Genomic DNA, 16,408 nt, shown 5'->3' on the forward strand with positions numbered 1-16,408 from the left:
ACACCTTATATTTCACACACACACTGTGCACATAAACATACAACATACACTACACTAACCCCTCACAATACACATAGTATATACACCACACATATATACAAGCCTCATATATACACACACACTGCATATAATATAGAAAACACATACATCTTATACTACACCCATGCACATATATACATACACATATATACCTACACCCTATGCACATAAACACACATCACACATGCCAGTACCTCATGCACACATACACCACACATGCTATATAAAACATGTACATTAAGCAGTCCCACATGCGGATTACATACATACACACAGTACATACACCATGCACCCCATCATACATATAAAGCAGTACATACACACCACACAATACATCTACAATACATACATAATACATACATCATGTACAACACACATACCATACTCTCTCTCTCTCTCTCTCTCTCTCTCTCTCTCTCTCTATATATATATATATATATATATATATATATATATATATATATATATATATATTTATATACACACACATACATACACATACCATATGCACTGAACATACAACACTGATACACATACCATGTACAACTCACGTATATCACACGCACACTACATACCACACACACACTGTCCTTGTTGACTTTTTGTCAAATTGACACAAGCTAGAGTTATCTGAGAAGGGGGAACCTCAGTTGGGAAATGCCCCCGTCAGACTGGTCCGTGAGCAAGCCTGTGGGATGTTTTCACGATGGATGACAGAGGTGGAAGAGCCCAGCCCACTGAGGGTAGTGCTACTCCTGAACTGCATAAGTAAACAGGCTGAGTAGGCCAAAGGCAGCAAGCTAGTAAGCAGGGCTCCTCCATGGCCTCTGCTTCTGTCCCGGACGCCAGGTGCCTGCCCACTTGGGTTCCTGCTCTGACTACCCTCAGTGATGGTCTGTTACCTGGAGGGGCCCTGCTGAATCTGCTCTAGCGGAGACATCCGGGGGTGGAGTGAGTAGGAAGAGCTGGAGAATAAAGAAATTTAGAAAAGTCCACGATAAACTGATCTCTTACTTTTGAAAAGTAGTAGTATAGATAGTGACTAAACTGTTACGTTCCAGGTCCAAGTGAGAGGCCCTGTTTCAAAGACAGAAGGTGGGTACCAATTGTGAAGGGCATCTGACATGCACATATTCACATGTGATCACACACACACGCACACACACACAAGCAATGAGGGATTTAAGACAAAATTAAAGGTGAATACCTCATTTATAGTATTAATGTCCTTATAAAAGAGGCCCAAGGGTCTGGTGTTGGGTTTTCTGCTCCCTTTTTGTTAAGTAGCTTGAATTTATTTGATGTCTGCAGGTACGGAAGCTCTGGCTTGTTATTAGGAAGCATATTCAAATGAACGCGTTTGCAGTGTTAGGTTTATTTTGGTCAGCTTACCATTAGTTTACTCTTTGCTTGATTTTTTCAAAGTTCTTTGTTAATACCTATTTCTTAGATATAAGAAATGGTTTCCTTATGATTCCCCACATGTAGATAATATGTTAATCTCCTTATCCCTTCTCTTGTCCCCACCCCCTCCCATGGATCCTCTTTCCCTTCCCAGCTAGTCCTCCTTTACTTTGCTTTTGTTTCTTCTGTGAATCAACTGTTAAATTTCTGGTCAGTCTAAGAGGCCAGATCCTACAGCTTAAAGAAATCAGGCATGCCCTTCATAGCTGTCTTTCAGAGACTGAGAATTAAAAGCTGTGAATGTGATGGTTTTTATAATTCCTTATTTATGGTTCTATCCTGCAACTGACTCCTCCATGCTCCATGTCACACAGACTTTTCTCGTCGAAATCATACAGTCTAAAACTTCCCCTCACCTCCTAACATGTATAAACCGTGGCTATCCCTTCTATTCTGGGCTTTTTTTCCCCTGCAGCTTCCCTCATTTATATCTAAGCTCCACTTCTGGGCTTCCCCCATTGCCGTGTCCATGATGGCTCTTTTTCTCATTCTTTTTTTTATTTTTTATTGACTTTATTGAGCTCTACATTTTTCTCTGCTCCCCTCCCTATTTCTTCCTTTCCCTTCAACCTTCTCCCATGGTCCCCATGCTCCCAATTTACTCAGGAGATCTTGTCTTTTTCTACTTTCCATGTAGATTAGATCCATGTATCTCTTTTTTAGAGTCCTCATTGTTATCTAGGTTCTCTGGGATTGTGAATTGTAAGCTGGTTTTCTTTACTTCATGTCTAAAAGCCACTTATTAGTGAGCACATATGATATTTGTTTTTCTGGGTCTACGTTACCTCACTCAATATGATGTTTTCTAGCTCCATCCATTTTCCTGCAAATTTCAAGATGTCATCATTTTTTTCTGCCGTGTAGTAATCTCCATTGTGTAAATGTGCCACATTTTCCTTATTCATTCTTGGTCAAGGGGCATTTAGGTTGTTTCCAGGTTCTGGCTATGACAAACAATGCTGCAATGAACATAGTTGATCACATGTCCTTGTGGTATGATTGAGCATCCTTTGGGTATATACCCAAAAGTGGTATTGTTGGATCTTTTTTTTTTGTAGTAAAAGTATATTTAATAAGAACAATTATCAGGTGTTGTCTAAACAGAAAGGAAAGGTATTGACTTTAGCAAAATGAAGCTATGTACAAAAAGAATAATTATCAAGTTAGAATTACATTTCTAATTTGCAGTCCATTAATATTTGGCAAATTCAGAGAAAATACTCCATTAACTATCCTTTCTTATTGAGTCTAGAGTTTTGTACGTAAATTACTTTCTATCATAAAACAGAAAAACTCTATAACTATCTAGTCCTTAACCACATCAAAGGGATATAATATTAACTGAGTGAGCAGAAAGTGCAGAACAAGCAATCCAAATGACAAAAACATCTGAATGCCTCAACAGTCACCCAAGTTTCCTCTGTAGCATGGAACATCCATCTTTGACCTACAGGCCTAGAATCTGACAGACTTTTCAGTAAAGTAGGAAATTTTTAAAAGGACTGTCCTATTCTATCTTGGCAAAGATCAAGAGTCACATATTTGTGTCCTGCTGGTCCTGTTTGGATAGCACACTGTCAGAACTCAAAGCAAGGGCAGTTATTTGTCCAAATGGCTAGTTTTTGCTACTAGGAAAGTAAACTGCAATTAAAAGTTCTTCAATGCCCATGAGTCTTTTTTTGTAGTTAATTGTGCTATCAAGAGCACACATCTTACTATCAAAAAACTCATGTTAATAAAGCATTTTGAAATGCCATATTCTGTAGGTCTTTGAAGTGTTTGAAGATCATCTACCTATATATTTAAAATATATCTCTGTATGACCTTGCAAACATATATGTTTGATATTTATATGACTATTAACCAGTGTTTTTTTTTTCACCCACGGAGACAGTGGGGCTGATCTATTGGGAGCTCACCAAGGCCAGCTGGACTGAGACTGAAAAAGCAGGGGATAAAACCGGACTCTCTGAATATGGCAGACAATGAGGGCTGCTGAGAAGCCAAGGACAATGGCACTGGGTTTTGATCCTACTTCATGTTCTGGCTGTGTGGGAGCCTAGCCAGTTTGGATGTTCACCTTCCTAGACCAGGATGGAGGGGGGAGGACTTTGGACTTTCCACAGGGCAGGGAACCCTGACTGCTCTTCAGACTTGAGAGGGAGGGGGAGAGGAGTGGGGGGAGAGGAAGAGGAGTGGGGGAGCGGGGGAGAGGAGTGGGGGGACGGGGAGAGGAGTGGGGGGGGAGGAGTGGGAGGCTGGGAGGAGGCGGAAATTGTTTTTTTTCTCAATAAAACAAAAAGAAAGTTAAAAAAAAACAGGACTCTCTGAACATTGCGAACAATGAGGGATGATGAGAAGCCAAGGACAATGGCATGGGGTTTTGATCCTACTTCATGTTCTGGCTTTGTGGGAGCCTAGCCAGTTTGGATGTTCACCTTCCTAGACATGGACGGAGGGGGGAGGACCTTGGACTTTCCACAGGGCAGGGAACCCTGACTGCTCTTTGGACTGGAGAGGGAGGGGGAGAGGAGTGGGGGGAGGGGGAGAAGGGTGGGAGGAGGGGGAGGGAAATGGGAGGCTGGGAGGAGGGGGAAACTATTTTTTTCCTTTTCTCAATAAAAAAAAAGAAAAAAAGATATTTTTGTATATTGATACAAATTTAGGTTATTTTTGTTGTACTTTATATATATTTCTAGTCTTATTTAAGGTATTGAACCTACACAACACATTTTAAAAATGTAATGTAAAGTTTTACTCCTTGAAAGATATTTAGGATAGAAAAAAAAACACTGGTATTGTTGGGTCTTGAGGAAGATTGTTTCCTAATTTTCTGAGAAATCGCCATACTGATTTTTAAAGGGGCTGTACCAATTTGCACTCACACCAGCAATGCAAGAGTGTTCCCTTTACCCCACAACCTCTCCAGCATAAATTGTCATTAATGTTTTTGAGTTTGGCAATTCTTACAGGTGCAAGACGACCACCTTAGAGTTGCTTTGATTTGAATTTTTCTGATGGCTAAGGATGTTGAGAATTTCCTTAAGTGTCTTTCAGACATTTTAGATTCCTCTGTTGAGAGTTTTCTGTTTAGATCTGTACTCCATTTTTAATTGGATTATTTGTTCTTTTGATGACCAATTTCTTGAGTTCGTTGTATATTTTGAAGATCAGTCCTTTGTCTGATATGGGATTGGTGAAGATCTTTTCCCATTCTGTAGGCTGCCATTTTGTCTTGTTGATCGTGTCCTTTGCTTTACAGAAGCTTTTCAGTTTCAAGAGGTCCCATTTATTAATTGTTTCTCTCAGTGTCTGTGCTACTGGTGGTTATATTTAGAAAGTGGTCTCCTGTGCCAGTGCGTTCAAGTATACTTCCCACTTTCTCTTCTATGAGGTTCAGTGTGGTTGGCTTTATGTTGAGGTCTTTGATCCATTTGGATTTGAGCTGTATGCATGGTGATAGATATGGATCTATTTTCATTCTTCTACATGTTGATATCCAGTTATGCCAGCACCACTTATTAAATATGCTCTCTTTTTCCATTTGATATTTTTTTACTTCTTTGTCAAAATACAAGCGTTAATAGATGTGTGGATTAATATCTGGGACTTTGATTCAGTTCCATTAATCCTCCTGTCTATTTTTATGGCAATACCAGGCTGTTTTCAGTACTGTAGCTCTGTAGTAGAGTTTGAAGTCAGGGATTGTGATGCCTCCAGAAGTTCTTTTATTGTACAGGATTGTTTTGGCTATCCTGGATTTTTTGCTTTTCCATAAGAAGTTGAATACCGTTCTTTTGAGGTCTGTGAAGATTTCTGCTGGAATTTTGATGGACATTGCATTGAATCTGTAGATTGCTTTTGGTAAGATTGCCCTTTTTACTATGTTAATTCTGCCTACCCCAGAGCAAGGGAGATCTTTCTACTTTCTGGTGTCTTCAATTTCTTTCTTCAAAGATTTAAAGTTCTTGTCATACAAGTCTTCCACTTGTTTGGTTAGAGACACTCCAAGATATTTTATGCTATTTGTGGCTATTGTGAAAGGTGATGTTTCTTTGATTTCTTTCTCATCCCATTTATCATCTGTGTACAGGAGGACTACTGATTTTTTTGATATATTACTGCTATATTACTGAAAGGTTTATGAGTTGTAGAGGTTCCTTGGTAGAATATTTGGGGTCTCTTATGTAAGCTATCATATCATCAGCAAATAGTGAGAGTTTGACTTCTTCTTTTCTGATTTGTATCCCCTTAATCTCCTTTTGTTGTCATATTGCTCTAGATAGGACCTCAAGAACTATATTGAATAGATATGGAGAGAGTGGGGGGAGGGGGAGAAGGGTGGGAGAAGGGTGTCTTGCTCCTGATTTCATTGAGATTGCTGTGAATTTCTCTCCATTTAGTTTGATGTTGGCTGTTGGCTTGCTGTTTATTTCCTTTATTATCTCTTGTAATGAAGAACCTTTCTAAAGGGAAGCCTCTCCTTCCATTTAAAGCCCTCTTATCCTGTTTATGGTACATTTTATTGTTCCTTTTCTACTGCTTCCCTGCCTCATGGCCGGATCGTGGTCTTCAGGACCTTTCTCCTATTAAACCTCATCCTGAAAGTCTTCTTTTGCCTGCCAGCTTCTCTCTTGAACCAACTATTGTTCTCTTATTGCTAATGTCAAATAGTTTATTTGTGGTTACTTGTGGAAACATGAGTGTATGGTTATAAATAGGTGAACTTACCTGTTGCTACATCACTGAAGAAAATCTCTCTCTCCCTTTAGTAACTATTAACTGCCTATGTAGCCTCAGGAGGGGTAGAATCTCATGAGCCCACTTGTCCTTCGTTAAAGAAGGTCAAGGGGTCCAGTGTTGTGCAGGCAATAATAGCCACTGTTCAGAAATGCAACATGTTATGTCCAAAAACAGTGTTTCCCCCAGCACTTATTTTCTTCCTGTCACTTCTTCCTTTGGCTATGGAGGGGCCAATAGTGATGTCCCCTTTAGACCTGGGCACTTTTTCTCTAGACTTTGACCAGCAGTAACTGTCGCCCACCACAAGGAAACTTGTCTGACCAAGGCTGTAGCAGAACTAGTCTCTGAATATAAACATTATATTACATAGGGAATTTTGTACATCCTTTATGTCCATTTTTATTATTCTTAATCATAGGTTTAAAATTCTGTCATGTTTATGTCATGTTTGTGTTTCTGTAAGTGTCCTTAAATTCCTTTTGTTTTGGGTGAACATAAATATTTCTCTCATTGAATCTGTGTAAGAAACCACTTTCACAGTCTGTATGCCTGTTCATATCTGTAATTGTTTGCCTCCCATATATGAATGGAACCTGGTGGCATGAATTAACATTGTAAGAATAGTTTCTTTCTTGCGTGGGACAGTGAACTTCCTTATTCAAAGGATCAACTGATGCATTTGGCCACTTAGTAGATTGGTTATTTAATGCAAATCAAATCTGTTTGGGGATAGAATTACAGTTAGTTTTTCAAAGTATTCCAGCAATACACTGTGTTAATGACACATCCTGATTATGAATATTCTTCTTGGGTTTATTTGATGAGAAGTCTGATACTAGGAATACGTAATATAAAATAGTGTGTGTGTGTGTGTTGCATACATTTCTTACAATTAGGTTATAAGGATTCCAAGCACTGAACCAATTTTTAGAGATTTCAAATAAAGAATCAAAGCTCTGGGGGCTGGAGAAATGGCTCAGCAGTTAGGAACACTGACTACTCTTCTAGAGGTCCCGAGTTCAATTTCCAGCATCCCCGTGGTGGCTCACAACCATCTAGTATAGGATCAGATGCCCTTTTATGTTATGCAGGAATTCATGTACATAGAGCACACACACACACACATACACACACACACACATATAATACATAAGTAAATTAAAAAAAAAGAACCAAAGTTCTGATGAAAAGCACAGTTTGAAAAACAAGCATATTAGAAAAAATATTTTAAAATACAAACTGCTTATACATGTCTAGGGTCCCCAAGAGTATACAAACATACCCATCAACTGGTGCTGTTTCTCATATGAAGCATGTTTTTGGATCATTTATAGCAGTATCTGTAGTGAGGGTGCTATTTCTATTTTAAAATAAAACTTCCACTTACAGGCAGCTCTGGAAAAAGTTGCTAATCATCCAACAGTTAGATTTGCAGATAAGCAAGAGGGAGGTGGATTTGAAACCCTGAGTCCTAAAGGCTGGTTAGAAGAGCCCAAACTTGAACCTAAGACTTATAACACCCAGTTCAGAGCTTGTCAGCTCAAAATACACCACACATCAGGCTGAACTTCAGATTGAGATCATAGGGAAGACAGAAATGGCACTGGGAGATGACTCAGTGCCTGAAGTACATGTTGGCATTGGCACTATTCCTGGAGAGACGAAAAACGTTTACTCGCTCCACAGAGGGAACTGACAGCAGTCCGAAATAAGAACACCACCAAAGCCCAGTTTAGCCAACTGATGTTTTTATTGATGTTACTTATTGGAGTATAGATGATGGGTTACTTACAAGAGCAGAGATGATGTAATGACAGCAGCATCACCAAAGCCCATCTGAGCCTGGGTATCAGCTCATGAAAACTGTAAACCTGGAGCACCTGCACAATGTGCAGGCACCTCAGTGGGCTGGAAAACGTCTCTTTCAGGCAGCTCATGTGATCTTAGCCCTTTCCAGGCAGTTGGCTGGTCTGCCTCTCCTGGGCAGTTAGGCTTTTCTGAGAGTGTCTCTCAGCAGTCCTTACTGCCTACATATACTTTGAGAAAGAGGGACTTAGTGAATCTCATCAGTTTCAGGGACTTCCTGAAGCTTTTGAGTTGTTTACTTCCTGAGCTTAAAGAGATTCCCTGTAGGATGAATTTCTTCACCTCCCTTAGGACGTTCTGTTTCTTAATAAGTTCCCCTCCATGATGAAATGTTTTATCTCAGAGGAATTTGTTACACATTGGGGGAGCACATGTCTATTACCCAAATGCTGGGAGGTGGAGGCAGGAGGATCCCTGAAATGGAGAGTTTCAAGTTCAATGAGAAAGCCTGTCCCCCTTCTGCCCCCCGCAAAATTATAGAGTCACAGAGGAAGACAGCTAATGTTGACCTCTGGTACACACACACACACACACACACACACACACACACACACATCACAATTCCAAGCTCAATATATTAAAGTTTTATCATTCTAACTCATGACAGCAGAAGAAATAACCTTATTTACAGAGTGCATCTCTGGTTGAATAGAATTTATGTGAAACATTATCAGAAGTTATCCTTTGTATTGAGGTGTTCTAAGCCATGAGACAGACCTTTAATTTCTCTAATATCAATATTACTTTATCTGCAAATTAACGTGTTTACAAAGGCATTTTGTAAACTTTTTTCCTTTTTATTAAAATTGAATGTAAAATTATTACCTGTGCCATAACTGCTTGACTTTGTAGTATTATAACAATAACTCTAGGAAATAAGGATAACAAAGATATAACAGTGGTAATATTAATGGTCATTAGATTTTCTGTTATGTTTTTAATCAAAACTATGAACAGTTTTCTAGCTAAGAATTCAGTCTTATCCTGCAATGCTTACCCTGGATTGTATAGCATAATGAAACAGAGTGACTTTTAAATTTTAATTGTTTTTTTTTACTTTGTAAGAAAGCATATGCATTACAAAAATTAGTATAATTTAACATGCAATGATTCTGTAATATTGACCCTATATATTAGAGCATTGAAGTTAGACTTATTTGTAATCTTTTTTCTTTTTTCTTTTTCATAGATGGCCAATGAGTTTTCTATGTGTATTGCTTTGTTTTTGATTTTTGTTTTTTGTTTTGTCTTCCAGGTGTACATCTCTGAAGTAAGATGATTTGTCAGAAATTCTATGTGGCTTTGTTACACTGGGGTAAGTTGCATGCACCTTTGTGTATTTGGGAGGGTATTTGTGTAGATTAATTTCTAAAGAGACTTTTATATTGAACAGTAATTTGATGTTTTGGGGTCCCAACCCATGTCTATAAATAACTGTTCTTGTGCAGTTCCACTAGCAATGCATGTCACCATTCCTTCACCTTTTACCACATCAAAGAAGACAAGTATTGTGTTTCAATTTTATTGATTTGAATTTTATGTGTGTGTGAGGTTGGGCAGTTAGTTTGACTATATTTCTGGTGAGATTTTTTTTGTTTTACATTTCAAATACCTGGTTGTTGAGTTTGTTGGTCTGAGACAAATTTTAGGACTTTCTAAACTGTAAGAAACTTTTAACTGTGTTTTAAAGCTCCATAAAGAAACAGAACTGATGGTGACAATATGTGTATGTATGAGTATACACATGTGCACATGTGTTCACACATGTGTGCATATGTTTATAAGCAAATGGATCATTTAATTTCAAAGACTGAGTGCTTCTAAATCTGCAGTTGGAAAACTACAGACTCAGGAGAGCCAATGGTATCTAAGTGCAAGGTCTGAAACACACACACACACACATACCTACAATCACATATATAAATACAGGTGTATACTTTTGTAGTCATGACAGTATGATGCTCTGAGGGGGATATTATCAAGGAATGCTGCATATGTTTGGAATGGTCACTGAATACTACAATTTTCCAGAAGAGTTAAATATATACCTATCCCTCCTCTCACCAGTTGTAGACTTGTCCTTCAGAGGAAGCTTCTTCAGGTGTTTTTTGTTTTGTTTTGTTTTAATGGTCTTGTAGTTTTAGTGAACCATCATTTTCAAACATTCTCCTGTTTGGAACTAGCCATACATTGCCCATAACTTTTTTTTTAACATAGGGAAACCTAGTTTATTATTTAGTTTTTGGTGCCTAGACTTTTTTTTCAAATTCATTTGTAATTATAATGTATGTATTTTGTTACTATGTATTTATCACATAAGAAATGTTTTGGAATCTGTAAAATATGGAGAGTTGAAATTAATGGATAAGTGTATTATGTCATATTATCATTTCAATGCTTTGAGAACTTCATATCTGCTCCCTTAACATTTTCCAAGAAGGTATATATTATCACTATCTACAGTTGGCGCACTTTGTGTTAGATCTTTGGCCCTCCTTCTGTCTAAGTATAGATATACAAATTATTTGACTGACTCAGCTATATCATGATTCACAGTCTGTTCTCTACTTGTTTAAGGTAGATTCATGGCAATGAAGTCATGTGGCATTTGCCTTTTTGTGCCTGGCTTTACTTAACATATGCTCTCCTTCTGTTGAGAATGGTAGCTTCCTTTCTTTTATGATGGAATAATATTTGTTGTTTGAGAGTGTATGTAAATTGATTGTCTCCCAATGATCCATTGTGATGGGAAATTTGGTCCTTGGATGATGGTATCAGGAAGTGCCATGGAACCTTTAAATTCTGGCTCCTAGTGGGTGTTATCCTATTGAACAAACCTGGCTTCATCCAATGCTCTGCTCATACCTGACCCCATGGTATCCTCCTGCCACTTATGTTCACACCATCAGGTTTTCCTTCCTTGTTGACAGAGTTTTCTGTCCTGGCCAGTCCTGCAGCCGTTCAGTCCCAAAGAAACACACAGAGGTCTACATTAATTATAAACTGGTTGGCCTATTAGCTCAAGCTTCTTATTAACTAATTCTTACATCTTAGATTAACCCATTATTCTTGCCTATGTTAGCCACATGGCTTGGTACCTTTCATCAGCGAGGCATTCTCATCTTGCTTCCTCTCTGTCTGGGTGATGACCGCAGACTGAGCTTTCCTCTTCCCAGAATTCCCCTGTTCTCCTTGCTTCACCTCTACTTCCTGCTGGTTGTCCTGCCAATACTTCCTGCCTGGCTACTGGCCAATCCGCATTTTATTAAACAAGTACAAGAAGCAAATCTTCAAAGGGTAAAACCATTGTCCCACAGCACTTCCTTGACTATTTGCTATGCTGTTTGAACTTTTAGTCTCCAAAACTAAACCCCTTTTATTGTAAAGCTAGGCTGTGTCCAATATTTCATTATGGAAATGAAAAGCTGGTCAGTGCAAACATGTGTATATAGACAATTCTCTACCCATTCATTTGTTAATACTTAGGGTGACTCTGTATCATGAGCAGTGCTATGACCAGTACAAGTGATTTTGCTTTATTTGATAGACATCCCACAGTAGGATTGCTGGACCGCATTCTTCCATTTCTCAGGCCTTTTCCCCTAATGACTATACTGATGTACACACCTATCTGGTGAATATTTCCTTCTCAGAGACAAACTAGAGTTTGACATAATCTTTGTCTTTTTGTTGTTGTTGTTGTTGTAATTGCCTGTGATTTAGGAGTATGTCTCAAAATATCACATAGCTCAATCTCAGTGTTTCCCAGCTTGACTTTGTCTGGTCGTAGTTCCAGGTCTGCTAGGCCACCGATCCATGTTAAGTTATTTTTGTGTATGATGAAGGATGGCGGTACAGTTTCTTTATTTCTTATGAATGCTCATTTTTTCCAGTGCTATTTACTAAACAGATCATTAATTTTCCAGGGAATTTTTGACAGGCAGTTTTGTTGAAGCTTCGTTGGTTCTAGATACACAGATTTATTTCTGAGTTCTCATCATGCTGTGTTGATTCGGGCATCTTTTCCTGTCGGAACCATGCTGTTTTACTTACGTGACTTGGTCTTATGTTTGGAGTCATATCTGCTCCTTTCTTTCTAGAAGGGGTTTCTCTCTATAATCCTGTCTGTCTGAGAACCTGCCCTGTAGACGAGGATGGCCTCAAAGTCAGAGATCTGCCTGCTTCTGCCTCCGAGTTCTAGGGTTAAAGGCATGTGCTACCATGCCTAGCTGGAGGCAGCTTTATTCTTGAACATAATTTCCATAATTTCTTTAGTTTTTGGTAGTTTTTTTTGTTTGTTTCTTATGAACTTTTGTAGTGTTTACTCTCTGCTAAGAATGTTATTGACATTTTGGTATAGATTAAATTTGATAAATTCAAATACATTGAATTTATGCACTGATTTGGATTGTGAAATTTTAAAAAAAAAATTAAAAAATTCTTTCAATTGTATGAAATACAATATTTTCCCATTTGTCTTTAATTTCTTTCATCCAGTTCTATAGTTAGTGTAGAAATCTTTCACTTCTTTTTTTTTTTTTTTTTCGAGACAGGGTTTCTCTGTGGCTTTGGAGCCTGTCCTGGAACTAGCTCTGTAGACCAGACTGGTCTCGAACTTACAGAGATCCGCCTGCCTCTGCCTCCCGAGTGCTGGGATTAAAGGCATGCACCACCATTGCCCGGCAAAATCTTTCACTTCTTTACACATTTTTTTAAAGTGTAGTTATTACAAATGGGCTGCTCCCCTCTTTTTTCTTCCTTTCCCCTTTCTTTGAGACCAGGGTCTCACAATGTTGCCCAGCTGGTCTTGAAACTCATGACTCCAGTGCTCTTCCTGCCTCAGCCTCCTGAGTAGCTGGAGCTACAAATGTTCTGTAAGTGTATTTTTTTCTGGTTATTTTTCCTGTACTCGGATGCTTATTATCATCTAATTCTATTGTTCTCATCAGGGTTCACTCCTGTCCACCTGTGGCCTTGGGCAATGATGTTTCCCACTCCTATAGAACCAGACAGAATAGTGTCCACACATCCCGCTTATTCACCTCTCTGCTCGGCTTAAATCCTGGCAACCAGTATCCTTGGTGGAATCATGCAGATTGTGTCATCATGATGGTCTCTTAAGGATATATGTGTACATTTCCTGTGTCTTTTCATTGCTTGGTTTTATTCTTTTCCTTTGAACTGAATATTATGCCTTTGTCTGAATTCCTCACTTTATCTGTTTGGAAACCAAAGAACATTCTGTTTGCTTCTGTTTCTTTATACTTTGTTGCATTTAATTCTTCAAAAGCTCTCATTCCACATACAATTCTAAGAATTCTCACACTGCGTTTTGGGAATGTATACAATGAGGATGTCATCAAATTATTCAGATTCATTTGTAAAATGAAGAAAGGTAGAGAGTTAATTGTTTATTTTCAAGAATTTCTTCCTTTAAGAACAGCTCAAAATTCGCAGCTTTTTGCATATAGTGCTGCAAATGCTCTTAGGTCTATATTGAAAAGGTAATGATTTACTTGCAGTGTGAGTTTCCTGGAAGGACTGTTTTCCATCATTTCCTGGGGGTTTTCCTATAGGATATTATACATCTCGAGACTCCTGGGAAAGTTCAAGAGACCTTGCAACTCTCTTTAAGTTAGAGACAAACTTTCTCCGAAAGCATTAACATACTGTCGTGATCCTTCTCATGGAGATTAAGAGTGCTTTAGTCCTTATTGATATCATTAAACATCCAGACATTTCTTATTTATCCTAAAAGAATAATTTTACTATAAAAAGGAAGAGAATTAATGTAAATTTTCTCATGCTAAAATATAAACTTGCTAGATTAACGAAGAAAATTGATGCATGAATTTCCAAAGCAGAGGTGCCAAAGAATGGAATTAGTCCAGTAAGTCTATCAAGTTCTCAAGTCTGATGCACTGGGAGGTGGAAGCTCAGACTTATTCACTTGGAGGTTAAGTATTTCTGAGGACTGCACCATTTAGTCTCAAGCATTTTCTAGTTACATCTTTGTCAAAATGATCACTTGTGTCCTGTGTCTTTTTCCGGTCCGAACAGAATTTCTTTATGGGATAGCTGCACTTCACCTGGCATATCCAGCTGCTCCCTGGAGATTTAAGTTGTTTTGTGCACCACCAAACGCAACAGGGGATGCCTTTCTCTCACCTGCCGGAATCCCCAAGAGTGCTTCGACTTTGAGTGGGGGTTATGAAGCAGATGTCGAAGCAAGCTTTAACGCAAGTGGTGTCTACGTGTCTGAGTCATCCCAAACTGTATTCCACTGCTGCTTGGGGACTGAGCAAGGTACAAACTGCTCTGTGCTAGCAAGTAAAACTGAAGGGAAGATGCTGGCTTCAACAGTAAAGGCTTTAGTCTTTCGCCAGCTAGGTAAGTACTTTCATGTCCCAAGTCTACACTGTTGTGTTATGCCTGTATCCGTCAAAATGTTTTAATTATCCATAGCTTGTATGAATTAGCTATCTTATTATGTGATTAACATGCATTATAACTTTTATATAGTTTAAAAATTAGGGTTCATTGTGTGACAAATAAGCATGCTCTGCTCATTTTTATAGCTTGCAAAACTATCATTAAGGGAACTATTTTACTTATAAATGTGCTCTTTGGAGTCTAAATTTTCTTGGAAGCAAAAAAATATGCACACTTGAAATAGATAAAATATCAAACTACTACCACCACTGTTGTAGTAGTGAAATTTCAAAATGTTTAAAATGATAATGAATTGTGCAGGCAAGGAATCTCCCCGAAACCATATGTTATGCTGAGTGAGTTTAATTGTTGTCTTAAGAATAATGTATACTGAAAGCAGCAAGCTTAGTTAGTTTTGTATATGAAAATTAAAACAGCAAAACTATTTTTAAGTCTTTTGAAGGGACAGAGAAGACTCAACTGGCTCAATTATATGAAAAGACCCCCAAATAGGGAAGAATAGGCATACCTAAGTAAGGACTCTTGTGTGGTGTTAGTTGGATTTTCCGGTTGAAATTAATGACCCTTTAGTCCAGATAATTCTTTAGTCTGACCAGCCCTGGTCTCTACACAGTACTGAAAGAAAGATCTTTATCTGTAACTGTAATATCTATCTTGAGCCTGTCATTGTGGTACATAAATGGCAAAGACAGGAGGACTGTGAGTTCCAGACCAGCCTGGGCTATGAAGTGAGACAACAAACCAAACAGAAGAAATCTTTAGATATTGTCAGATGTCCCCCATATACCTGGTTTAGCACTTTACACAGGAAAAAGCATCCTAAGTTGAAATCAGTTGAAGAGTAAGAAAGGATTGGAGAGATTGCTCAGTGGTTAAGAGCACTTGTTGTTCTCACAGAGGACCTGGGTTCAGGGGCTCAGTGGTTAAGAGCACTTGCTGTGTTTGCAGAGGACCTGTTTTGGTTCTTAGCACTTACATCAGGAGACTCACAGCTACTTCTAACTCCAATTCTAGGTGATATGAAGTTCTTTTCTGGCCTCTGTGGACATGCATGCCTTTGGTGCACTTAAAATCATGCAGGCACACACACACACACACACACACACACACACACACACACACACACACAGAGAGAGAGAGAGAGAGAGAGAGAGAGAGAGAGAGAGAGAGAGAGAAAATAAATCATTGCAAAAAAGAATAATGATAAAACTTATTTTTTTGTAAAACTAGATTTTAAAAACAAGTTAGTAGGAATAATTCCAATAGAGTTCATAAATGTTGAAGCTTTTTGATTACTAAGGGAATAGCTTAGCTGATCCATTGATTATTAAATATACTAAGATTGAACAAGATCTTAATAATGAGTCCTGAATGATAAAAAATGCCACTACATTCTTTATTTCTGAGGGGAAATCATTACCATACTATGTATTTCAACTTTATAAGTGGATAATAACTAGTTAACATTTAAGTGAACTAAAGTTTTTGTGACAAAAATTAGGAGAGTAAGTAGTGGCTTACAAGGATTTTAATTTGTTCTTTTTTCATATAGGTTTCTCCTTCATACAAGGTCCCCAAAAGCTAGAAATACTTCTTATTTGGTTAACTGTTAGTGTTGTCAGTTTTGCCTTGTTAGTCATATATTTTTTAAAAGATTTACTTTAACTTTTATTTACACACACGCACGTGTGTGCGTGCATGCGTGCATGTGTGTGTGAGTGATGACACCTGTGTTTGGTTGCCTGTGGAGGCCAGAAGATGACCTTGGGTCCTGGGCCTCTAGAGTTACAAGTGGTTACAGGTTGTTGTCTTGATCTGTTGACCTAAGATAAATAAAAGTGAG

The 16,408-nt window shown here is 38.3% G+C and overlaps 1 protein-coding gene across 2 annotated transcripts in view; it reads left to right on the forward strand.

The window, feature by feature from the left end:
* Lepr (leptin receptor) overlaps positions 1-16,408 on the forward strand; it is a 77,667-nt gene that overhangs the window by 12,316 nt on the left and 48,943 nt on the right. For both annotated transcript variants that reach the window (XR_012907392.1, XM_075944570.1), the window contains exons 2-3: positions 9,368-9,427; positions 14,173-14,502. Coding sequence is in view for 1 of the 2 variants with exons in the window: in XM_075944570.1 (XP_075800685.1) it covers positions 9,388-9,427; positions 14,173-14,502 (370 nt within the window). In the remaining variant the exon portion in view is untranslated. The remainder of the gene's footprint in view (positions 1-9,367; positions 9,428-14,172; positions 14,503-16,408) is intronic.

The sequence above is a fragment of the Microtus pennsylvanicus genome, chromosome 13, assembly GCF_037038515.1.
Source record: "Microtus pennsylvanicus isolate mMicPen1 chromosome 13, mMicPen1.hap1, whole genome shotgun sequence".
In the NCBI taxonomy this organism is placed as follows: domain Eukaryota; kingdom Metazoa; phylum Chordata; class Mammalia; order Rodentia; family Cricetidae; genus Microtus; species Microtus pennsylvanicus.